We start from the raw sequence: 25,255 nt of genomic DNA on the forward strand, positions 1-25,255 counted from the left end.
GCACGAGGTTGCTGGCAGGCTGAATCCCCGGTGAGATTGTGAGGGGAAAACTTTGGAGGAAAAACTTAAGTCACTATCACATTTTAAATTAAACTTAATTGACAAGGGAGGAAGCTCTGATGCTTTAATCCCTGGGGTCGGTGAGCTCGGTGATGCTCTGGTGTGACGACATCCTATAAGGGGAAAAAGGGAGCTGGCGGGGAGAAGGAAGAAAAAAAGAAGGAAAAGAGAAGAAGAAAGAGAGAGGGAAAGAGAAAATGAGTGCATGTGTCGGACGAGCACGTGCGAGCCCTTTTTTTCTAAAAATTGTTGCCAATCAATTTGCAGAAAAAATGAAGAAGCCTTGGCTTCCAATGTACTAGGGGTAGTGGATTTCCTTTTGAATTTGTTTAGTTTTTGGTCTCCAATTCTAGTGAAGACTTTTGTTCTCAGTTAATCACTTAATATAATTTCGTTCCTTTTGAAGAAAAAATGATGCGCATGTTATATATACTTATAATTATGGTTTGAAGTTGGTCACTGTTATCTCCAAATGTTTTACATTTTGATCATATCTTATTTTAAAAAAAAACAAGCATTAAAATAACCATAATAATATTATTTTACTATATATATTTTTAATTTTAAGTTAGATTTAACTTGAATATAATTAGTATCAACCTCATTGCTTAAATACTATTAAATTTTGTTTGATGCATTGAAAGATAAAATAAAGAGGACCATTTATTAAAACAAATCTAGAACCTATACAATGAAACTAGAACCAAACTTTTTTTTTTTTTACAACTAGAACCAAACTATATTTATAACTTAGTGATCTATTAGTAATTAAGGTTTCAAGTATAGGGGTAAAGGAGGAAGAATAATATAAAGAGTTTTGCAGTTGTTATGCTCGTTTTGGTTGCTCCATCAAATGTCTCTAGTAATTAATCTATAGCCTCAGTTTATATTAAGACATCTGATCACTATCCTCAAAATTGCAAGAATCTACTTGAAGACAAAATTCGGAGAAATTTCTTCCATAATTATAATACATTTTTTTCAGGTGCATAAGCATATATAATATCATCAAGCTTTGGTGCAGGTTAATGATCGCATGTTTGTGAAACCATGGTATCGATCTCCATTTATTAAGAATGTGGTTACAAGCGGTTGTAACATTAATCTAAGTTGTTTTAACAATTAACAAACACTTAGAAAAGATCCTGGAATAAAACAAGGGTCGGTGCTATTTTCGCAATAAGATTTTTCGAATCTGAATGGGTCCTGGAGGTCAACTTAAGTAGGGTTTGATCTGGGATCTAATAAATTTGGACGCTGATTGATGAGGACATCTACAGCGCAAGATTGGACCATATGCGATGTAGTTGATTCCCTCTTCGTTTTTACGAATATTACGAATAGAAGCAACAACGATCGAGAAAACGATGCATGTTTCAATAATTTTCTTCTAGCATACGTAACTGGGTGTGTATTTCTCTCTCTCTCTGTATATATATTAGAGAAAAGTCCATAGATCAAATATTTTATTAAGTTATAGGTGATTTATTATAAAACCATATTGGCCCACGTAGACTGCACGCAAAGAGAAGGGTTCCCAAGTGAAATTATAATACGTGTTATATATTGTGCGTATTATTTTACGTGACAACTAAGTTTCTCATAAAAAAACATTTATGCGACAGCTAGCTTGATGCGGATATTTATTTTCTTTGCCAACCACCGCGTGTGAATGCTTGTTTATATCAAATCATGACAACTAATAGGGTTTGGGATCTCGGGGCGGTAATTACTGCTAATTAATTATATGCATTCCTATATATATATATATATATATATATATATATATATATATATATATATATATATGTATATCCTTATCTCCGAGATCAAGAGAGAAGTGGAGATGGAGGCGGGAGAAGAGAGTAGTAGTAGTAGTATTGTGCCGTTGATTGATAGTTATAATTATATTAAGAGGGGAGAGGAGTTGGGTCTTCACGTAAGGGTGTGGGAGGAATCCAAGAAGCTATGGGGGATCGTTGGGCCAGCCATGGTTGGGAGGCTGGCGTTGTTTGGGATGTGCGTCATAACGCAAGCCTATGCAGGCCACCTTGGTGACCTCGAGCTCGCGTCTATCTCCATTGCTACCAATGTTGTCACTGCTTTAAACTTTGGCCTCATGGTACGATACGTAATTGTTTAAATGAAAACTCCTCCATTTCTCATTAGCTAAGCATATTAATTTGATATAATATAATTTACGGATGCAAGACAACAGTAATGTATTTGTAGTATTAAGTTTTGTTTTGCTTATGTTTTTCCCTTCGGGGGTCAGAATTTTGATTCATTTGTTGGATTGCGTTTGATTCATGTTAGTTTAGGTCTCTCCAATTAATATTAGATCCAAATTTTCTTTATTTATAAAAATTCAGTCATTCCTTTGGGTTAGGTTTTTGAGTCATCAATCTATGAGTTTATATATAAATCTATCTTGTAGCTAGACTAGTAGCCACAAGAAATCTTTTTTTTTTTTTTTTGTTGATATTTTTCTTAATTTTATCATTTTTTTTGTCTCCTTGATTTTGCGTTGAATTGAATCAATAAATTAAAGAAGATTTCGATCTAGTTTTCATCCAAATCAACCACTTAAAGTTTACTATCTCCAACAATTAATACAAGGTTTTAAAGTATCCGTTTCGATATATCGGTTATTTAAAAGAATGGTATGTACCAACTGAATCACGGCCATCTGAGACGATTTAGGCCTAAGATCCCACAGCGATATGGTCGGAATCCGCGAAAACTTCAATCCATGATGCACTATTCTTTCTTTGTAGTTTTGTACGAAAGCAATCTAGGTTTTACATTATTTTCATGCCAGTACGTAATCCAACAGAACCTACGTTTCTCACGTACGAATTATTAATTAAGACGACAAACTTAATTAATTCCTCCTCAGCTTGGCATGGCAAGCGCCTTGGAGACACTATGCGGTCAGGCCTTCGGCGCAAAGAAGTACGCCATGCTCGGCATCTACATGCAAAGGTCGTGGATCATCCTCTTCCTCTGCGCCATCCTTCTCCTCCCCATGTACATCTTCGCCGCCCCATTCTTGATCCTTCTCGGCCAGCCCGAAGACCTCGCGCGCCAAGCCGGACAGCTATGCCTATGGCTGATCCCTCTCCACTTCTCCTTCGCCATGCTATTCCCACTGCAGAGGTTTCTCCAGTGCCAGCTCAAAAACTCCGTCAACGCCGCCGCCATCGTCTTCGCTCTCGTCGTCCACGTCTTCATCAGCTGGCTTTTCTTGGACAAGATGAAGCTTGGACTGATCACCGCGGTCGTCACGCTCGACTTCTCCTGGTGGGTGGCGGTGGCCGTGGAGTTCGGCTACGTTGCTTTGGGATGGTGTCCTCGCTCTTGGAAGGGGTTCTCCATTGAAGCCTTCTTTGGGCTCTGGGAGTTCTTGAAGTTATCGGCTGCGTCTGGTGTCATGCTATGGTATATGACATAACTATATCCTTAATTACCTTCATATGTTTATCACATGAAATTTTCTACGTAAATCTGCTTCGCTAGGCATACATTGAATCATTTCGTTCGTTGCCACTTGTCAGATATGGAATGTAATTTAGCTAGAGGGAAGAGAGGCAAAGCTCTAATAAGAAATTTGTATGACTACAATTTTTTTTTCTTGTAAACGTTTAGTCATTTAATTTATTCCTTACCTGGTGCACGGTGCAGCTTGGAGTATTGGTATTACAGGATATTGCTTTTGCTAGCCGGTAATCTAAAGAATGCAGAGATTGCTGTGGATGCTCTCTCCGTTTGGTGAGTACCAAATATTTATTTCACGTATTAGAAATGCCTCTAATTAGGTTTGATCTTTTCCAAAAATATTTGGCTGGCAGCATGAACATTAATGGCTGGGAGATTATGATTCCAATGTCATTCTTTGCAGGCACTGGGTATGTTATACAATTAATCCTCTCTTCTTCTTTTTTGTTCTATGCCACATATATAATGCGGACTAGAATTTGGCGATTTGATCAATATGCTGACGGCTTATATCTGCTTTAATTTTTGTGTGTAAATATAAGAGTGCGAGTTGCGAATGAGCTTGGTGCAGGCAATGGTAAAGGTGCGAGGTTCGCAACCATTGTGTCTGCGATAACCTCCACCGTGATAGGCCTTCTCTTTTGGGCGCTGATCATAGGCTTCCATGAAGAGATTGCTCTCATCTTCTCGTCAAGTGTAGTTGTTCTTGAGGCCGTCGACAAACTTGCTACTCTTTTGGCTTTCACAATTCTCCTCAATAGCATTCAACCAGTTCTTTCAGGTAATTAAACAAGGAGCTCTTTCGATGATTCTATTCTATGAACATTCTGTTCTTCGGTATCTTATTTCTTTCTCTTCATATATAATATTTCTTTTTCAGGTGTAGCAGTTGGTTCAGGGTGGCAAGCAACGGTGGCGTATGTGAATATTGGAACATACTACTTGATTGGGATTCCTGCCGGAATTGTACTGGGATGGGTTTTTGACCTTGGGGTTTTGGTAAGTCATGCTATTCTCTTGTTAAAAACAATGTTGACTTGAATCTTACAAGTTGATCATCTAATCAAGGCTTCAATTTGAACTACTTATTACTAGGGAATTTGGGCTGGAATGATCGGTGGCACTGCTGTTCAAACAGTCATACTGGCTTTCATTACCATGCAGTGTAACTGGGACAAAGAGGTAATTAAACTCAATACACTTCTCGTTTTCCCTTATATTTTGGAGTGCTCCACTGTAATAAATCTAATCTTTTGGGTGCAATTTCTTTCCTCCTCTTTCTTTCTTCCGCTGGCTGTTTGTAGGCGAAGATAGCCTTCGAGAGAATGGCGAGGTGGGGAGCTTCTAAGTGATTTGAAGAGTGATATATAGATGAAGAAAGAGAAAGGATTTCTTTCCCAAAAGATTCTGAACTTTTTTAATGCCAACTTTACAAAGATTCAATGAAATTAAGCGTAAAGTTTAGCTTAGCTTCGTCTAAGGCTATCAAAGTGCATAGATGTAATTAAACAATAAAATATAAAGAAAGAAAAATATCTTCTGAAAGAGATATAAGCTACAATCTAGAAAATTAGATTGCTTAGATATGTGTATAAAATAATTATCATAATGTTTGTTACTATTTATTTGTAATTGGCAATTTGTGAGCAAAATAATAGTGTGTATCTTATGACTCTAGAGCAATATTATTGTATGAGCTATGAAACAAGGAAGTCATAAGAGGTCGATAGAGTTTTGAAAAGTCTTTGAACCGCTTGTATAAAACATTGGAAGATCATCTATGGCCTATAGGAAGCTTTAAATGATCGTATTTGAAAAACTTTAGAAGAATTTCTTTAGAAATCTTTCCGAAGCCATCCAGCGAATACTTTCAACCAGCATTAACCATTTTGCTAGATTACTTGAAAATTCTCATATCTTACAACTATCCATATTTCAGTATTAACGTAAGCAACCGAAACACAGTAACCTCATTTAGCTTTACAGAAGTACAATGACTAGGTCTCAAACATGGAGGAGAATATCTCGAAGTTTAGATTCTCTCCATTTCTTTCATGCTCTGAAGTGGTCCAGAGCATATTAACTTTAACCTCAAAATTAAAATTATAGGATTAAGTTAATAAAGAAATAGTCACACCTGCCGTAAACTTTGAGCAGGCTTATATTCGGATCTTCCTCGAAAAACAACAAACGACGAGGAATCAAAAAGTCAACTGGTAATAGAAACAAATTCAACCCCGCGAGCTGACCAGACTAAATTCAACCATATCTCATGGTATACATAAAAAACCGACCAACCTCTTCTAAAATGAAACGATCATACAGCTTACCTAACCACCTTTATGTATTGCATATATGTATTGGTTACAAACAAATGTACTTATCTGAGCCAAAAGTAAACGCTAAGCACCTTTACTCGCAAAGAAGAGCTAACACCGCCGCCATTTGACGCCATAACGACTAGTCAACCCATCTGCTCGACCCGAACCGGACCGGTTTATCCGTCCCGGGTTGGATCCAATCCAGGACCCGAGCCGACGCGCTCGTTCTCTCGGATCGTCTCACCCTCCTCTCCTCGTTCTCCTTCCTCACCACAACTTCCTCGATCCGCTCCCTCGCCTCCATGATCTCCAGCCAAAATCCCTCATCCCCGGCCGTCCACTTCCAATCGGATGGCCGATCTCTGCACTCCCCGAGCCTCCTCATTAAGCACACGAACTCGACGGAGTCGGCGAACCCTAGCGATCCGATCCGCTCCCGCATCTCCTTCACCCGGACAAGGATCTCGCGCTCCGCGGTGACCAGATCCTCCTCCACTAACCTCACCGCTTCCCAGATTAGCTTATTACCCTCGATGGCGGGGGACGAGTCGGGGACGCGGCGGATCTCGTCGATCACGGCGACGAAGGCGTCGATCTCGGCGAGGAGGTCAGCGTTGAGGAGGGCGGTGGCGTGGTCCGGGTCGGGTTCGGGGCTAGGGTTTGGGGGGAGGAGGAGGAGGAGCTCGAGGAGGCGTGCGAGCCACCGGACCCAGGTGGCGAGGGCGAAGGAGGAGGGGGAGTTTCCGACAGGGAAGGAGGCGAGGGCGAGGGGGTTGCGGCCGGAGGAAGGGTGGCGGAGGAGGAAGGGCGGGAGCTGGTCGCGGAGGATGAAGGGGCCATGTAGGAGGAGGAAGTGGAAGGAGAGGAGGGACTTCAGCGCGACGGCGGGGTCGCGGGTGGAGAGGAGGCGGGAGGAGAGGGCAGAGACGAGGGAGGACGCGGAGAGGCGGGAGCCGCGGCCGAAGGAAAGGAGGGCGGAGAGTTGATGGGAGGAGGGGGGAGACGAGGACGGGTGGTGGGAGGTGGCGCGGACGACGGCGAGGTGGGCGGAGGCGGAGGTGGAGAGGAAGGTGGCTTTGCTTACCGAGGCTGTGTCCTTGAGGGCGCCGACCAGGTCTCGGAGCTTGAGACCCATGAGATAGGAGGGAGGTTGGATTCTCTTTTGGGGGTCAAATGAATCGGTTGAGTAAACTTGGGCTGTTCGATTAGTTGACTAAGTATTCTTGACGCAAACTTTCAGTACGGAAGATAAGAACAAGTTTTTTTTTTTTTGGAGGGGGGGTGGGGGGCCGGCGGGTTCGTCGACAGACACATACGCAATTAAGGATATAAGATAAACGAACCAATTATTCGTTTGGGCCAAGATTCAACTCTGAGAGAAACATTGACAGGTATACTGATTTCTTCATGCTAATCTACAATGGAAATAGTCATTAAATGTAATAGCTCTGGTGTGTAGGAAAGTAGTTGCGCCATTCCTTTCACCGCTTTGCTGGCTTATAGGGAAGTAACATCATTATACTAAATGCTATTACGATCTCTGAAGCGTTCTTGATCTTATTAATCCATCATTAATGGTGGTCACTGTTACAATATAAATTATAAAATTTATTAGTCACTAATTATTTAAAATTTTAAAATAATTAGTGAGTTAATATGATATTAAAGTAAAAATAATTTTGAGTTGGAATCTTGTTAAACCCCGACATAACCAGCATCAGTTATGTAATATCTAATTACCGCCCATTCGATAGCAAGCTTTCTTGAGCTTGACTGATGGAGATACCTCCTCTCTTATAGATAGGTATTTATGATCAAATATAAAGTACAGTTGAGTCCAGTTAAAGTGAGGTAACATAGATCCAGTAAAATACTACAAGTTTCTCATAGTTACAATGATACAATTATTAGTTGACATGCAATCTTAGGAGATCCAACACAGACTTATCCTTTAACTTGCTGCTCTGCTGTTGCTCCATAAAATCACCATACTTGATGCCTCGATAGGCCAGGGGCCTATCGATGCTCACCAAGTGGGGAGATGGTTCCACGACGGCGTCAAGATTGGGTCCAAGCAGAGTCACAATTGACATCCTGGTGCTCTCGCCACTAACCACTGCTCGGTGTAACACACTTCTATACCTTCCATTGCTAACAATCTGCACACAGTAGTTAACACCAGTAGTATTTGAGATTTACTATGAGCACAGGTTAGATGTGCAACTTAGTTAGAAGATTGTTAATTATACCTCCATGTGGTCTCCAGTGTTGACGAGGTACGAATCAGGGAGGGGCTTCACATGAACCCAATTGCCCTTGTGCTTGACTTGGAGACCATTGACACCGTTCTGGTAAAGGATTGTGAGGAGGCCGTGGTCGGAGTGGGAGGGCAGTCCCATGGCAAGCTCAGGCTGTGGACATGGCGGATAGAGATTGCCCGCCAGAATCTGGAAGCAGGAGTCGAGGTTTAAGGCCTCTCCCATTTGGCTGTCATCTAAGCCTAAGCTATTCCATATTCCTTTGAGGAGTTCCATGCCAACAACTCTCGTGCATGCCGTGTACTCTTTCGATATTTCTCTGATCCATTTTAATTTTATGTCATTGATTTATTGTACAATTTAAGGGGTCAAAATTAAGGAGGGGTTTACCTAAACTTGGGAGGGTTATTGGGGGAGTGGAACACTGGATGAACAAAGATCTTGACGTAGTCCCTCCAGTACATGACGTCCTCCACTTGCGAGTTGAAGCTGGTTCCTATGCGAATTGGATCCAGCACTTGCCGCCCAAGGTACTCTCCCTTCTCCTCAGCCGTCAGACCGAAGAGATCCTTAAACGCGTCCATCATCGAGTCCCTTAATTTCGCAGGAACGCCATGATTCACCACCTGCGATTGAATAATACAACCGTGGCCTTATTCTTATCCATCCACTTCGTTCCACTTGGAGGAATAACTTAGAGTAAGTGAACGTACCATGAAGAAGCCCCAGTCCTCGCAAGCCTTGCCCAGCTCACGGACAACCTGAGATCGTTCATCTGGTGCTCCATTCACAAGGAGATCGAAATCGATGGTTGGGATTTCCTCCTCGACGATGGGTTCGAAATCCCTAAGAGCCTCTGGGTTTCTGGACACGAATATCTGTGGAATAGTGGGGAGGGTAATCGAGTCGGATAACTCCTTGACTGAGCTAGGGAGAGATAAGGGTTGGGGTTGGGGAGAGGATAAGGTCGGCGAAGCCATGGAGATGGGAGCTGAGAATATCTTGTGAAATGCTATTGTGGCTTTGAGTGCTTGATCAAATAATCTTCACATAGAAACAAATTATACGAAAAGTTGAACATAACTCGTGTCAATTTCTCTGCGATGTCTAGATTTATTTCTGGTTGTCCAATTATTGCGTGTCTTGCTGGTACAACTTTACCATAGTAGCACAAACAAAGCCTATCATTTTCTGTCAGCTTGTTTCCTCTAATTTGCAACTTCTATTGTGATTCCAACGTTACTTCAACTTTTCCAAGAGCTTCGAGAGTGCGTTTGTACTATTCTCTTATATATATGCTGAATTCGTGGGTTGAGTCTAACGATAAAGCTTGAGGATAATAGTAATTCCCAGATAGAAGCAGTTAACTTATCAACCACTTCTAAAAAGTTTATATTCTAATTAGTAGAAGCTAACCTTGTTATCTATTGGATGGCTAATTAGGATGACACCGATTGTTTCCCGATTAGAATACTATGATAGTACTACTAAGCCATCATTTATTAGTCTCAAGTGAAACAGCAGTGCTCCTTCCTTGATCAACGAATCACACCTTTCATAAATTTAAGAAAAGAAACCACTAGTCTCATCAACATCAAGACTGCATGGATCACCATTGAATTGATATATTTTGCCGACAAAAAATCAACCATGCATCACTTCCTTCATATTGCGACATCTCCCGGATCCGTTTCAGTGGATTCTTCTCTTTTCACCTTCTTCAACGACCCTTCTCCCTCACCTGGTCTCCTAGTCGCCGACGGTAGAAATCCAAGAGCATCGACGAGCACTCGTCTTATTCTGCCCGTGCCCTTATCGGAGCAATCTAGTGTGAAGAGGTGTGGGTAGGTATGGGTCCTCCGCTCACCTTCCCTAACTCTTTGGCCATATGCACATTGGAATATTGGATGGAGGCAGGCAAGCTAGTGAAGTGTTTAGGTGGGAATGAGTGTCGAGCAGTGGGGTCTAGGTAAAGATTTTTATTGAATGCACCGCCAAATCGTTACTATGCGATACATGTAGTCCTCTTCTTACTTCATTTCTACGCAACCTTCGTTACTTCTTTTCTTGCTTCGTTCATAGGTTTGTTGTAGGTTTTGACAGGGGCATCTCATAAGCAATTTAACTACCAGATTGCAATAAAGTTGCATTATAAATTAAGGCATTTATACCCGTTTGGGTCATATTTTTTTACTGTATTTTATCAGTGTTATTTGGCTTGATACTTCCCTTTTCTTCATAGTAATGTCTAGTATAGTTAAGATTAGATATTATGTCAAATGATCATCGTCTTATTCTCCGTCTCAATCTATATATAAGGCAACAATCAAAATACCAAGATTTAAATTAATGAAACCATTTGATTATAGATCTTTCCTCAGAAGAAAAAAAAAAACACAATTAACTAGGCATAAGACAATCCATCTCTTGGGAGATAAAGACCTCACGTTAATTCATCTAGATATACCAATTTAAGGTTCTTCTTAACACAAACGAGATAAACCAATACAACATTATAACAAATTAGGCATATTTGGTCACCATTCTAGCCCAATGGGTTGAGTCCTATTAGCTCACAATAAAAGTTATGAGTTTAACTTCCCCACGAAAGCCTACTAACCTTTTGATCTATGAAAAGCAAGAACAAATGGGTCAAATTGAGGACCCAAACTTAAAATGGGCTAGGTCCAAGATGGAAGCTATATTGGAAGTGGGCTCGAACTTAGAAAAGCCTAGTGAGTCGGCTGTTAACTAACTCTCCTCGGGATCTCTCTCAGAAAAAGCCTAAAATAAAACCTTACGAGTGAAAATTATTTTTAATAGTCTTCTTTAGGTATAAGGTATTGGTCGGCCGAAGTCAACAGAATTTGTAAATGATTCGTATTTGATTTAATCACCCTTGACTTGACCGTTAGTTACAACGGATTAATTTAAACATAGTGTGAAACCAACAATAGATACCCTTATATTATATATTTAGCTTCATCAACTAAATATTATATATTATAATTTAAATGGAGGATATACGAGAGAATAAGAAACAAGAGAAAATTTGCAAGAGAAATATTTTCTCTTATTAAAAAAATAGATTTTCTAATCATAACGCTTATCTCTCTCTCTCTCTCTCTCTCTCTCTATAATATAATGAAGAGAGGAAGGGATTTTTCTTCTTTCCTATCCAAATAGAGAATATAATATATAGTAATATAACTATGAAAAGAACCCCATGAATTTTACATGTAAGTACTTCATTGATTGTTGGATAAAAAAGTTGACATGTTTCCGTATTAGGCATGGCATGAATTTGCCGAGAACGAGAATTTCTTATAATATTATTCATGACATCAGGGATGACATTTGCCATTGTTAATTTAGACTAGTAATTTCAGTCAATGGATTAAGGTCTAACATCGTGTCTTGACTTCTTAAATATCCATGATACTTGTTTATCATCTGGAGCGGAAGTAATTTGATTTAGATTTAGGCGAACAACTATTTTAAATCTCATTAGATATGTAAGAACAAAACCATTACCTGCAAAGTTGAACATAAACCTAATGTCAACTGCTCCGCGATGTCTCGTTAACTTATACATTTGTTTCGGCCTCTGTTCCAGTTACTGAATGCTTAGCCGGTACCGAAGACTTTCTTTCATTTTCTACTACTTTGTTTTAACATCTATTGTGACTCTTAACGTTACTTCAACTTTTCCGGGAGCTTCTTCAAGAGTGCGCTTGTACTATTTATTCTCTTCATGCTGAATTCGTGACTTTAGACTGACTTTAGAACTCGAGGAAAAGCGTGATTCCAAGATAGAAGCAGTTATCTTATCAACAACTCTTAAAAGAGATTTTATAATCTAATAGAAGCCATCCTTATTGGCTGGCTAAGTAGGCGGACACGGTTATTTCGCGATTAGAATACTAGGATAGTCTACTCGTCATCCATCATTTTATTAGACTAAAGTGAAACAGCAATGCTCTTTCCTTGATCAAAGAATCACACCTTACATATATTAAAGAAAAAGAAACCACTAGTCTTATCAATCTCAAATGTATTATACTGGAACGAATCAAACCCAATCCTGCATGGACCACCATTAAATTAATATCCGTTCGTCACTACCTCGCGAACGAACAGTTCCAAAAAAAAAGAAAAGGAGGACAAAAAGAAAAGAAAAAGATTTACGAGGCTTATGTACATTACACCCAACGGCCTTCATATTGCCACGTCGCCCAGATCCGTTCGGAACATTTGCAATATTTTACGAATTGAGCGAGGGATGCGAAAGACGACTCGAACCCGACCCGGTCAAACTCGCCGGGCGGCAATCGGCGACTCGTCCTCCTCCGCGGCCGAGCTGCCGCCGCCGAGGCAATCGAACGGGCCCTTAACGGATCCCAACTTCCCCTTCGTGAATCCTTCTCCTTCCCCTCTCCTCCCCGTCGCCCACGCCGGGAACTTAGCCGAGAGCGTCCGCGCCAGGAAAGACGGCCACCTGTCCGACCGCCCGAGACGAATGCTCCGGCCGCCGCGGCTGCTCCCTTCCCCTGCAGCTCCGCCGCCGCGGTAACCCGACCGCGTGCTCCCTTCTCGGGCCGTCGGGAAGGCGAGGAGGCTCGTCGTGCGCTTGAGCTTCCCGGCGGCGACAATCTCCTTCCGCACGTGCTCCGGCAGGCGGAGGGTGAACCTGTCGAGGTTCTCCCCCGGTCGGACCACCGCGGCCGACAGAGAGTGCCCGGTCGAGTGCGACCTCGGGAATCGCCCCGGACGCCGGCCAGACTTAGACCTCATAGCGCGTCTTAAGCTCCCGATTCGCTCCAGCTCGACAGCTTCATCTTTCCTCGTCCTATCCTCTTCGCTCTCCTCCCTATCCACGTCGATCACCACCGCGTGTTCCGGAGCCGTCGCCGGAGGAGCGTCGTGTCTCTCTTCCTCCGACACCTCATGCGGCGCTGGTGTTGGCTCCTCCGCCGTCTCGACGACCGTGGTAGCAGCGTTGGGATCGGGCACGAGGTTGCATCGGCAAACGGGGCAAGTGACGTGGGATTCGAGCCACGCATCAATGCAATCCGGATGGAAGACGTGAGAACACTTGGGAAGGAGGCGAAGGGTCTCGTCGTCCTCGAACTCGCTCAAACACACCGCGCACTCGAGCGCCCCCTTCCCAATCTTGAGCTCCTTCGCCTTTGAGTACTCCATCGTCGGGAACGTCTCCAGCACCGCGGGGTCCAGCCCCCTCTGCCTCCGGGACCGCGCAGTGAGCGCACCGGCCCCGCCCGTTGCGTTCCCGCCGGTTCCGGCGCCGATGCGGTCGCCGGCGCACTGGCGGATGTAGATGGAGAAGAAGCCGAGGAAGAAGAAGGCGCTGATGAGGACGACGATCACGATGGCCATCGACGGATTGAAGCTCGTGGGGCCGAAGTAGCCATTGGTGTTGTCAGACGGCGGCGGCGGCTGCGCATGGCCGCATGGGGCGGTGGCCAGGAAAAGCAGTAGGAGGAAGAGGAAAGGAACAGCCCCATCATAGGTCGCACGGCGGGGATTCGTCCCCATTGGGTTGGTTGTCTAGATGCTTATGGAATAAAGATGAAGCAATAACTAAGTGTTGGCAAGTCGAGCAGGGAGGTGATTATAAAGGAAGGCATCCAAAGAAGCCGTGGCCGTGAAGCTAATAGCGCGAAGTCAAGCAGTCCATGTTCAGGAATCTGGTAGGTCCGGTCACTATCGTCTTATTACGGCTCTACCTCGGGATGGTTTTGTGGGCGTGGAGTCGACGATCTCGCACGCGCGAAGTCGCCTTGCTATCGTTGATGGATAAATTAATCTCCGGTCAAGGACGGCAGCTGTGGCTGCATAGAGATGCCATCGAAACTAGGAGCGACTTCTTCTAGAAGCGATTACCTTGGAATGACCGGTGGTGTCGAGGCATCCACCTTCCGTGGAATAACACCAATTCCTGTTCCACGTGGCAGATGGATCACTAACGTAGATGTAGTATGAGAAAATTAGAGGGAATGCACTTTTCATAATGGGATTGGGGCCAACATAGGATAATTCCAAGCATTTTGATCACAAAGCGACAATAAAATGGATAAAAAGCCAACCATACATTTTTACATGTCTAAGAGAATCTCTCTTCGAAAAAAAGGATGGTCTAACTCACTCTTTGTGACAGGGTTGAGTTGAATTCGGTAGCTTACTTCAAACATTTAAACGGTCGGCCGCAATCTTCCTATTCTTTCGTTTTTTAACATTTGTGTATTGAGTCTTAAGAATATATCAATGGAGCGCTTCAACTGAAAGGGCTGTCCGGTTTGGCCCATACCGAACGTAAATCACGGAAATAGGAACGAACCTTCCTAGTGGAAAGAACAAAGAGCCTTATTCTCTCATAGCTTTTATCTTTACCACTTCCACACTGGGCCTGGACGTTGACATGTGTTGCTGAACGGAGTACGCAACGATCATTTGAGACAAAAACGAAAAGGAAAAAAAAAAAGTTACATACTGATCCTATTGTAGCGAAGTCATAAATAACTACTTATCTTGCAAGAAAACCATGTTTTGATAGTGATTTCTCTAAAATATCAAACTTCAGAGGGGTTCGATATGGAGTTGAGGATACCTAGAGTCCACTAGTCCTTTTGTAGATCACTAGTTTCTGGATAAGCTTACTCAACAAAATGCTACAAATAATCAATCACAGAGACAATCCGGACAAGAAAAACGTTCTATTCGCAGAACAACCAGGCGTTGTAATATAACCGAGTAATTAATACCAATAAAATTTGAGCAAGTTGGTACGAAGCAAGAAGTTGTGCAGCCTCCTAAATGGAATGACCAAACCAGAAAAACGTGGGATGTATTGTACCTGAATCCGGATCTTTTCCTTAGCAGTGTCAGTCGTTCCACTCGAGCAACGGTTTTGATGTGCACCCAGAACTGTTGGCGAGAAGAGAATGCTTCCAAATTAGAACTTATAGATATCCAAATATTATATTACTTTTTCTTGGTCAAAATAGGAGGTTACTAAGTCTACCATAAATTTAGTTCGGTGGACAATCAACGCCAAATATCCTTAGATTGATCGGTAGTATAAATGATATCACTCTTTTTGGTAGATGGTCACTGTTAGTTAGGTGTAAAGTGATAAGGGCTTCAAAGCCTTTGCATATAGAAGTAGGAATATAAATTGTCCAAAGAATCCTTACTCTCCGAGAAGCATGGATAAAGATGGGGATGTACTCGTTAATCACCGTAAATTGTACTCCTCTATAGAGCTTGTGAGCTTGACAAGTTTCTGCGATATATTCTATCCGCTGAGCAGGAGGATAAATAACGTGCAACTGTGCAAGCAGGACAGCATCTGCGCGAGGAAATACAACAGAATAGTTTCCGATGATTGCGACAAAAAAAGCAAATATGAAATGACATATCTCAGAACCCAAACCAAATTGCACAAGCTGTTGCATGCGCCAGAATATTAGTTGGAGAACAGAATATTAGTTGGAAAAAAACAGTAGAATTCTGAGGTTTTTAAACTTGACACTGTATCTCACTACGTCCAAATTGTGAGGGTAATTTGTATCTAAGACAATATTTCCAACTTCACCTAACAGTCTTACTGATACATGTTAGTTAGAAGATATGGAGAAGAAAGAAGTCACTCACCATCTATGTCTGGCAACATCCTCAGTCCTCACACTGCAGCATTTCCTTCACGCAGTTCAGTTCTCCATCATGAACACAAACAACTTTATCACTGAGAACCTTATGAGCAAGCACCACCACTCAAATCAACCCACCATGAAACAAAGTATTTTGAGAGCTTTCATCTCTTGCTGTGCAGAAAAGCTCACTCGGAGAAGTAATTGAACAACTTTATTGCTCTTGTCATCTTCTTCCATTTCTTCCTCTTTCAGCATGTGAGATGGTTTTTGGTTCTGTTGGTGCTGCAGAGAAGCATAATGCAGGACAACGGTCCGAAGCAGAGGAAAAAGTGTACTCATGGATATATGCCTTGGCCAAAGCTGAGAAGAGCATGATTTTTGAGTTTGTCAGGTCCACTGAGAGAGGTACTGAAAAACAAGCATTTCTGCATTAACATATAAAGAATCAAAAGTATACAACTCTTCTCAAATTAGTAGTTCACTCAAAAAGCTTAGTAAAGAACTGCTCTGTATTTGTTGATCTTTTGCATGTCCGTAGTCTATCCACTAGTCAAATTATCTTACTGTCAAATTACTGATATAAGACCAAAAAAATTGTACTTGTACAACTCACCTTCAATCTCAGTAGAATTTAAACACTTTCCAACATTTTTCTCTAGTGTCCAGCTAATCCAGTGTAGTTTCCAACATTTTTCTCTAGTTTCCAGCTAATCCAGTGTAGTTTCCATCATTTTTCTCTAGTTTCCAGCTAATCCAGTGTAGTGGGGCCAGCTCTCCCCTCAATATAACTGGGTCACAAAGAATCTAAGACCCCTCCGTTGTGCACAGGGCCAGCCACCAATCCTCTCTTCAGTCTGAACTCTGGGTAGGGCGAATGTATGGCAGGTCTTCAAGTCTTTGTGAACAATGTTTTGAAACAGAGAGCATGCATAAAATGCTATGAAAATACGTAAGGGGTTAATATTTAGTTTATTCAATACTCATTAATCACCATCTATCATATATCATTTCTATTCCCAGTCCCTAACCAGCTACCTTCTGAATTTTGTTTAGCCAACTATTATAAAGATCTTAAAACTGAGATAAAAGAAATCTACCAGTTGCCACAAAAGTTAGACCAGATATATAGCAAGCACTGCGAGAGCGTAATTTTGTGAAATGTATGAACAGGGTTGAGCTTCAAGGAAGCAGAAGGAAGATTGAAGGAAGGCGGAAGAAATATCCCTGCTTATCGTGCTTTCCCCGGTTGGTGGCAGCTGTTGTGGAAGGCTTTGTTGCATCTTTTTAATATCATTCTCGTCGTTATGGCCACCCTATCATACCTGGCAGATGATAATGCCAATGGAAGCATTATGCTCATACTAGTTCTGGTCAGTGTGGGCATTAGATTCCATCAGGTAGTATATCTATAACTTGGACATCTGAAAAAATTATACAGACTTCCATTTCTTCATATCCTTTTCATGTTAAAGTGTTAACCTAAGAGCTCAACATACTGGTCACTTAATAGCCAAACTCAGAAGAACTGCTATTTTCTTACCAGGAGTATAACAGTTCAAGAGCAGCCATGCATCTCTCTGAACTGTTAAGGTCACCTGTCAGAGTACAGAGATGCGCCGGAAGAGTTTATCAGACAGAACTTGTAGTCCAAATTGATCAGAGAGATATAGTTCCTGGTGACATCATCCATTTCAGCCCTGGGGATCTCTTCCCTGGTGACATAAGGCTAATAACATCAAAAGAGTTGGTTGTAAGGTAGCATAATTTGCGTCTCATACTATTGCTACTCTAAAGCCACTTATAAAACATATGACAAGATCCTTATTTTGAACAGTCAGTCTTCATTAACAGGGGAGTCAGGGACAACAGAAAAGACAGCAGATGTTAAAGAAGATCTTCAGACTCCTTTGCTAGAGCTAAAGAACATATGCTTTATGGTAATCATGGATACAACTTAATGTCTAATACCAGATGGATTTTTCTACCCTCCATTTTTCTTTGCTAATTTAAAAGTACATACAGCATCTGATTAGGAATTTAATCAGGAACACTAAATTCCAGGGGACTAGTGTGGTATCTGGGTGTGGCACTGGATTAGTGATATCAACAGGTTCAAATACTTACATGAGTACCATATTTTCCACATTAGGAGAAGAGAAACGGGCAGATGCTTTTGACAAAGGGGTCCGGTGTGTATCTTACACACTAATTTGCATTATGATAGTTGCAGTCCCAGTTATTATCTCCTCTGATTACTGGGCATCTCACAACTTGAGTGAGAGTATAATATTTGGGATCTCTGTCGCAGTTGCACTGACTCCACAGATGCTTCCTCTCATTGTAAACACAAGTCTTGCAAGAGGAGCCATAGTCATGGCTAGAAGTAGATGCATAGTTAAGAGCATTTCAGCCATACAGAACATGGGAGCAATGTGAGTCTAAAACAAAGCGCTTTCCAATAAATATGCTTATTCCAGACATAAAGATATTATTGTGAGTAGTATCATACATCTAGATATGTAAATGTTTCTCTTTGAATACATGCATTAGGACTTCTATTTTACTAGTACAAGATTGATATGCAATACTTATTAAAATTTCTTTGCTGACTATGGTGCATCGGAAGTTAGAGACTTGGAGTATAAAAGATTAATCCACAAGTGATACCTAACTAACATTTAGCTCAATCTATTTCCACTCCCATAAAGATCTTTCTAGTACATCAAAGAAACCTGCTATCAGATTATGCAAGTATATCAACAACATGCCCTACACATAATCTGGTCGGTAGGCCTTTCCTGATGAATTAATGGTTAAAAGAACCATATAACAGTAAACTGCTATGAGCTTTATTTACATTTTGAAGTGTAGAATGACATAATGAACTTAGATGATTCTTAATTCTTAAATCCATAAACCAATATTACTGATGACCACCAGGTAGTAATGTTCTCACAAGGAACATCAAATACAAAGTGTTCAGTGAAAAGATGCATCTACCTGGGTAAATCCAAATCAAATATATGAATAGGGGTGAAAATTAGTGAATATTCCACTCTGCAGATCTCCAGGTAGACATGTTAAAGGGCTAATTAAAGAAAAGAAAGAGAAACTATAATTTGAATGCTTCGGATTCAGTGTCAATAAACTAAATAGATAATTGTTTGAAAACAGTGTTACCATGTAAATAGCCTTTTCTGGTCACTGTGAAAGCACTGGCTCTTCCAAATAAATCAAAACCCAACTGCAACAAGATGTCACAGCATGAGTGCTAATGCATCAATATGTTTCCTTTTCTTGCTAATTTGTAGAAAATGCAAAGCATTTGCTGTTAGTAAGATTCATTACAAGTTTTGAACCCTGTACCTTAAATCATTAGAATAGCATAAAAAGAGCTAACAGATAAATAAACTATTTTTACAGTTACTGCTGAGAATAAGTTTAGATAGACTTATTCTTGTAGTGTTCTAATAAGTTAGCCCTCTTTCCATTTTGGAAAAGTTAGTATTGATAAATTATCTTCTATTTCGTAGAGATATCTTGTGCATTGACAAAGCATTCTAATAGATTAATCCTTTTACCATTTTTGGAGAAGTTATTATTGATCAATCATATCGTATTTCATAGGGATATCTTGTGCATTGACAAGACTGGAACTCTCACCACAGACCATGTTATAGTGGTTCATCACTTGGACAGTTGGGGATCTTCCAATGAAGAAGTTCTAAGATTTGCATTCCTAAGTTCATATTTCAAGACAGAGCTCAAGGGTCCAATTGACGATGCAATTCTTGCATATGTTTATACAAATGGATATAGGTTCCAGGCAAGCAAATGGAGAAAAATAGATGAGGTTCCATTTGATTTTATAAGAAGAAGAACGTCTCTTATTATTGAAACGGATATAAATGGTATGTCTGATAAAAATTCCAATGGTACCACCAGATGTGTGATAACAAAGGGGGCAATGGAAGAAATTTTAAGTTTATGTACCTCAATTGAGCACATAAATGGTGTAAACCTAGCTCTCACTTCAGAAGATAGACAAAGAATCCTTCAGATGAATGAGAAATTGAGTAATGATGGATTACGGGTCCTGGGAGTAGCAATAAGAAGGATAACAACGGTACGTTCCCACATCTCCATCTGCTTTAAGCTACAGTGATAGATGAAATTTCTAACTCAATATAAAGTTTGATCCTTCAATTTTTTTTGTAAATTGTAAGTTCTCTTTGAAATTTTAGGACAAATCTTATGTATGATAGAGATTCAGTAACACATTAGTCAAAGGAAATGTGATAATGATCGTTAATTCATTATTTATTCTATCAGACAGTGTACACTCTTTTATTTGTTATCAATATTTCCAGTAGTTCATTTCATTTATACAGAAAAAAAACAATGACTTACCAATGCAGCAATTAAAAGTAGCTCGTAGGTATAGCAATTAAGCTCGTAGGTATAACATTATTTTTGACTTAAGAGATGAACTAGATGACAGTAAGTTTTCTTTCCTGCTTGTTATGGACTACAACAAGACAAATGCTCAGCACCAGTCAATTAAGCTGCTTCTTCCCCACACCCTATACAACATTGATGTTCTCAAAATCAAGGGAAAAGATCATCAATATTGCAACTTTGCAAGCGTGTAGCTTACCATAACGCATGCAAGAAAGTTTAAGCATCTGCTACAACCTACAGGCAGTATCATCATTCTATGGAGAGAAAAAGAAAAATCTCTATGATGAGCATAAGACCACATCAAATAACTAAGAAAAAGAAACTTGTGATATATTAAAAGAACGATAAGACCTATGACTTAATTGAAAGTTAAAAGATGCTGAGGAAACATGTTTTAGTGATAGGGCTAAAAAGGTTTAAGATGATGTACAGAAATGCCAAAATGCCCGACGATCTTTTGTAAAAGATTGAAGAGATTGGGATTAAAATCTGAGTGGATGCTACCTCCTCTTGCATATGTATATTATATATTGATAAACCCCCCAAAGGCTCCATCTCTATACTACATATAACAGATCCTCTGTACCTGGAGTTGTCTTATCTGTTGATAGTATAGGAAATTTTTTTTTATCAGTATGTCATATCCTATGTATATATCCCTGGTAAAATTCATCAAGAAGTTAAAATAAAAACATGGCATTCTTCTAAGCAAAGCTGACACTCCACCTTCCAAGTTTATGTATTACACTAAACCAGGAAACTGAATTATCTATTCTATCAAAATCAATTTGTTAAATTGTCTTGGAGTATGCATTATTAAGTTACCTTCCCTTCTGTTCCGTTATACCAGAGAATTTCTAGTGTGGTGACTAACTACAGAACAATTGAGTCGGACATGGTTTTCATAGGCATCATCGCCTTATTTGACCCACCAAAGGACTCAGCTAAGCAGGCCCTGAGGCAGCTAGCAGAAAGAGGAGTGAAGGCAAAGGTGTTAACGGGTGACTCACTTCCACTGGCAATTAAAGTCTGCAAAGAGGTTGGCATCAGAACAACTCATGTGACAACTGGCCCAGATCTTGATGCTCTTGATCACACAGAGTTCCATGAGACTGTCAAAAGAGTGACAGTGCTGGCACGCCTTACGCCAATCCAGAAGTTTCATGTTGTTCAGTCACTACAGAAAGTTGGTAACCATATTGTCGGGTACTTGGGTGATGGTATCAATGACTCCCTTGCGCTGGATGCTGCTGATGTTGGGATTTCTGTCGACTCGGGAGCAAGTGTCGCTAAGAACCTTTCAGACATAATCCTACTTGAGAAGGACCTAAATGTGCTTGTTTCTGGGGTTGAACATGGAAGGCTCACGTATGGAAACACTATGAAGTACATAAAGATGTCTTTGGTGGCAAATATCAGCAGTGTTATCTCCCTAGTTGTTGCAACTATTTTCTTACAGTTTGAGCCACTCACTCCCAGGCAGCTTCTTATCCAGAACTTTCTATATAGCCTGGGCCAGATTGCAATCCCTTGGGATAAAATGGAGGAAGGTTATGCAAGGAACCCGCAAAGGTGGTCTTCCAAAGAATTGCCAGTTTTCATGATATGGAATGGGCCAGTTTGCTCGATCATTGACATAGCCACCTTTTTGTTTGTCAGGTTTTACTATGGAACCAACAAAGTTTCCACTTCTGAATTCTTCCATTCTGCTTGGTTTCTTGAGGGCCTACTTATGCAGACTCTTATAATCCACATGATTAGAACAAGAAAAGTGCCATTCATACAGGATTTAGCATCATGGCCTGTGATATTTTCAACCATCATTGTCTCAGCTATTGGAATTATATTGCCATTTACTCCAGTTGGCAAGGTTATGGGACTTATTAAGCTTCCACTATCATATTTTGGTTTCCTAGTAGTACTTTTTCTCGGATATTTTTCACTTGGACAGGTAGTAAAAATGGCATACATTCAAATCCATGGCCAGTGGCTTTAAACTACAAATTCATTGTTGCATCAGTTAAGCCGTGAATGAAATGCATCTCTAATTCTGAGAATTTGGCATTCCTGATTCTTTATCAGACATTTTAAAGATTTCAAGATGGTTATGTAGTGACCATTTCCTAATTCATTTTGATCCATGACAGATGAGTGTTCCAGAATTAATAAGAAGATATTTGCAGGATCTCCAAGATGTTCACATGCAGTGTTCTGCTTAATTTTGCGAATCTGTATTAAGATATGTCAGCCAATATTTTGCATTAGCAGCACTAATTGCTTAATATTTTATCATAGATGATGAAGTCCATTTATTCACAATCATGTCAATAAAAAAGCAATGTACAAAAGGTTCTCATTACCACTATAGCTCTGAACAATAATCCATGTCTAAGGAGCACACTCAAATACAGAGTAGAGAAGGAAGGTACCAAAGTGCAGTAAATGGACTGGAACAAGATATTGAAGCAAACACCAGGGCATGAAACTAAGATGTGTGACTAGAACTTATCCAGGTGTCATGTGGTTGTGAAACAAGTGCAGCATTACTTGTTTTACTACAGGTATCAAAATTCCTTCTGCAATAACAAGAATTGTGCTAGTTGGATAAGTTCTATTATGAGATACCTACCCTCAAAACTGATAACACACTCAATGAGCCACACAAATACATGAACGATAGAGTGATTTTTCATAGAGAACAAGCTAGAAATTCTAAAAAAACTAACAAAGTTAATCATTATTATCAGAAAAGATAATATATCTCCATCTACCTACCAAGAAGAAGGTATTTGTCTTTAATATTCCATTTGAAACTCTCTGTCCATTAGGACAAAACAAAAGAAGCATCATCATGGTCTGCTGCCGAGCGCTTCCAAATTATCTAATACTGGAATTGAAAAGTTAATGAGCTAACATGGATAAGACAACTTCTCTTAAAAAATGTCACAGCATGAGAATTCTTAACATCACGGAACAGATGAGACTAAAAAATGCAAATAAATCTCGATGCATATGTAAAGTAAAGTGAAAATTTTGATTTTAAACTAAACATCAAGAAGAACAGTAGTCGTTCTTGAGGTATTAAAAATTCTCTCAAGAAACTCGCATAGTGCTTCCTCATTCTTTTCCCAAGCTAGCAATGTCATCAAGATCCCAGCAGTACGAAGTGTAGAACGAAATAGAATCCTTGGCGTTAGCGCATCACCATTCCTCCACTCCATAATTATACGGGTAAAAGGAATTCCTAGGTGACATTGTCAAATTGCTAGATTAAATCCTGTGGTCGAGGTTGTAATCACTAAATTCCTACGCGATTAAGAAACTATCTCCCGGTAAAGAGTTCCGGTCTAGGGTTTTTTTTTTTTTTTTTGAGATCATCCGCATTGCTTCTCTACGGATTAAGGTGATCGAAGATTTCAGATTTGTTACACCTCTAAAGCAGAGTGCCTTCACTAACTTAATGCAATCAACAAACTTGAGAAAAAAGAAAAGAAAAAAAATAGGAGATCGTTCGTTTCGTACCCGGTGGTGTTTCTCACATTGCGAGTCGAAGACTTTGCCGCCATGGCTTCCTCCTCCGACGCCGATCTATTTATGGACTACCGTCTCGGCCCAAAATATTCGGGCTTGGGCTAAAGAGGGTCATCCAGGCCATCTTAGATGGAATTGTGAAATCTAGGGATAGTAAATTAAAGATAAAATAAACCACGCAACCAAACGCGCCTAAATGAGTCTTATATCACAAAATAATCCATCTAATTTTACTCTTTCTAAAGCCAAGTGGCATCGAACACGACCAGATTCTCCAACACCCTAGCTAGCTAGTCCTAGCAAAATCCAATACATCCATCGCTTGTCGATTCAAGTGAGAAAAGGCAACGAACTTTTTGTTGATTGATGAGTTAAATAACCTCCAATTTGAGAGGCTAATGAGGTAAAGGTACCCTTTCCTTGTTTGGGCCGTCCCTATATATATGGATTTATGATTGATTTGCTTCATAAGAATCTTATATAATATAGAGCTCAGGCCATAGTTTCACGCATTTCGAGGAAGCCACTTGTCATCGGTAACGCATCCCCACATTGGAATCATTGTCGGAATAATGATGAACCCATTATGGAATTTCTTTTAAAATTTCTAGGTATCTACGTAATTGTTTATGTCAGATAGCCTATTTTCTTATTGTCGTACGACAGCTTGCGGGCTAGAGAATGCCTCCGGAAGTCGCAGTAGTAGGGTTCGAACTTGTACATATTAAAACCCAATTAGCTATGCAAGCTTTAATTATTGGATATAAGATAAAATAGTGTCAACTTTAATATATAAATAGGTGATATCACATGGAAGCTGATCGTACACCATCTTAGTATGATGATGTGATAATATAAAGATACTTATAAAACTCTTAAATATATTTTACAACAAAATATTTATTTAAATAATTTTAATTAAACTTTGTATAAGATTAAGTTACGCATAAAAAGGTTATGCACATTTTTTTAAATATACAAAATTATAAATATATATGTATATAATCTATATTTAAGAGACATGGATATAAAGTTCTCGCGATAAAACTTGTAAAGTAACATTAAACGTGGTTGAAAAATAATTTTAATTCTGGATAGACGGTGCACTGTTGGCGTACGTTAGAAACGAATCTCACAATATAAATTTAACTAGTCTCATCCGTGTCTGGCGCATGCATACATATAGAGAGTACACTAGCATTTGGCACGGCCACATGTTGTTCGAAACAAATGCATGCATGCATGTGGCCGTGTGGTCAAAGATGTGGCAGAAGTTAGCTTGCACATTGAGAACCAGACAAGCTACGGCTATGCCCGAATATAACAAAAGTCACTTCCCTATACTTGATTGTGACAAAACGTTACAAATATGTCATACTATTAACCGGTTATTAATACTAGTGCTAAACGACCAATTTGGATGAATAATTGAGAGGTCCACCATGCTAACGGC

The 25,255-nt window shown here is 40.3% G+C and overlaps 5 protein-coding genes across 8 annotated transcripts; 2 read left to right on the forward strand and 3 right to left on the reverse strand.

Annotated features, from left to right (window-relative positions):
• The first annotated feature begins 1,906 nt into the window (after nucleotides 1-1,906).
• Nucleotides 1,907-5,283, forward strand: LOC140778777 (protein DETOXIFICATION 27-like). The gene is made up of 8 exons (XM_073123638.1): nucleotides 1,907-2,182; nucleotides 2,960-3,501; nucleotides 3,745-3,831; nucleotides 3,912-3,968; nucleotides 4,101-4,339; nucleotides 4,439-4,557; nucleotides 4,654-4,740; nucleotides 4,863-5,283. The coding sequence occupies exons 1-8, from the start codon at nucleotides 1,907-1,909 to the stop codon at nucleotides 4,908-4,910; spliced, it is 1,455 nt and encodes a 484-aa protein (XP_072979739.1). The 3' UTR covers nucleotides 4,911-5,283.
• A 557-nt stretch (nucleotides 5,284-5,840) lies between these two features.
• On the reverse strand, nucleotides 5,841-7,141 carry LOC140778052 (putative clathrin assembly protein At4g40080). The gene has a single exon (XM_073122581.1). It carries the CDS (start codon nucleotides 7,012-7,014, stop codon nucleotides 6,019-6,021), a length of 996 nt encoding a protein of 331 aa, XP_072978682.1. The 5' UTR covers nucleotides 7,015-7,141; the 3' UTR covers nucleotides 5,841-6,018.
• A 574-nt stretch (nucleotides 7,142-7,715) lies between these two features.
• Nucleotides 7,716-9,220, reverse strand: LOC140778300 (2-oxoglutarate-dependent dioxygenase 19-like). Its single transcript, XM_073122941.1, has 4 exons — nucleotides 8,851-9,220; nucleotides 8,528-8,763; nucleotides 8,129-8,456; nucleotides 7,716-8,038 (listed from the first exon to the last, which is right to left on the reverse strand). Exons 1-4 carry the CDS (start codon nucleotides 9,115-9,117, stop codon nucleotides 7,787-7,789), a joined length of 1,083 nt encoding a protein of 360 aa, XP_072979042.1. The 5' UTR covers nucleotides 9,118-9,220; the 3' UTR covers nucleotides 7,716-7,786.
• Nucleotides 9,221-12,194: 2,974 nt separating this feature from the next.
• Nucleotides 12,195-23,931, reverse strand: LOC140777259 (E3 ubiquitin-protein ligase ATL31-like). Of its 2 annotated transcripts, XR_012106989.1 has the most exons (8): nucleotides 23,794-23,931; nucleotides 23,047-23,158; nucleotides 18,991-19,054; nucleotides 17,351-17,522; nucleotides 16,424-17,231; nucleotides 15,812-16,170; nucleotides 15,352-15,506; nucleotides 14,637-15,082 (listed from the first exon to the last, which is right to left on the reverse strand). XR_012106989.1 is itself a non-coding variant. In XM_073121249.1 (5 exons), the coding sequence occupies exon 5, from the start codon at nucleotides 13,691-13,693 to the stop codon at nucleotides 12,449-12,451; it is 1,245 nt and encodes a 414-aa protein (XP_072977350.1). In that variant the 5' UTR covers nucleotides 13,694-14,096; nucleotides 15,012-15,082; nucleotides 15,180-15,268; nucleotides 15,352-15,506; nucleotides 15,812-15,952; the 3' UTR covers nucleotides 12,195-12,448. The 2 variants fall into 2 exon arrangements, 1 of the variants encoding a protein (XP_072977350.1); XM_073121249.1 differs by lacking the exons at nucleotides 16,424-17,231; nucleotides 17,351-17,522; nucleotides 18,991-19,054; nucleotides 23,047-23,158; nucleotides 23,794-23,931 and adding exons at nucleotides 12,195-14,096; nucleotides 15,180-15,268 and having other exon boundaries at nucleotides 15,012-15,082; nucleotides 15,812-15,952.
• LOC140777258 (uncharacterized) lies at nucleotides 15,875-22,632 on the forward strand. 3 transcript variants are annotated; one of them, XM_073121246.1, is made up of 9 exons: nucleotides 15,875-16,007; nucleotides 16,099-16,215; nucleotides 16,981-17,207; nucleotides 17,354-17,565; nucleotides 17,645-17,747; nucleotides 17,872-18,242; nucleotides 19,438-19,936; nucleotides 21,122-21,843; nucleotides 21,931-22,632. In XM_073121246.1, the coding sequence occupies exons 1-9, from the start codon at nucleotides 15,881-15,883 to the stop codon at nucleotides 22,265-22,267; spliced, it is 2,715 nt and encodes a 904-aa protein (XP_072977347.1). In that variant the 5' UTR covers nucleotides 15,875-15,880; the 3' UTR covers nucleotides 22,268-22,632. The 3 variants fall into 3 exon arrangements, with proteins under 3 accessions (XP_072977347.1, XP_072977346.1, XP_072977348.1); XM_073121245.1 differs by having other exon boundaries at nucleotides 21,122-22,631; XM_073121247.1 differs by lacking the exons at nucleotides 15,875-16,007; nucleotides 16,099-16,215 and adding an exon at nucleotides 16,628-16,759 and having other exon boundaries at nucleotides 21,122-22,632.
• Nucleotides 23,932-25,255: the final 1,324 nt, after the last annotated feature.

Source organism: Typha angustifolia, chromosome 15, assembly GCF_048772165.1.
Source record: "Typha angustifolia cultivar Huaian chromosome 15, ASM4877216v1, whole genome shotgun sequence".
Lineage (NCBI taxonomy): Eukaryota > Viridiplantae > Streptophyta > Magnoliopsida > Poales > Typhaceae > Typha > Typha angustifolia.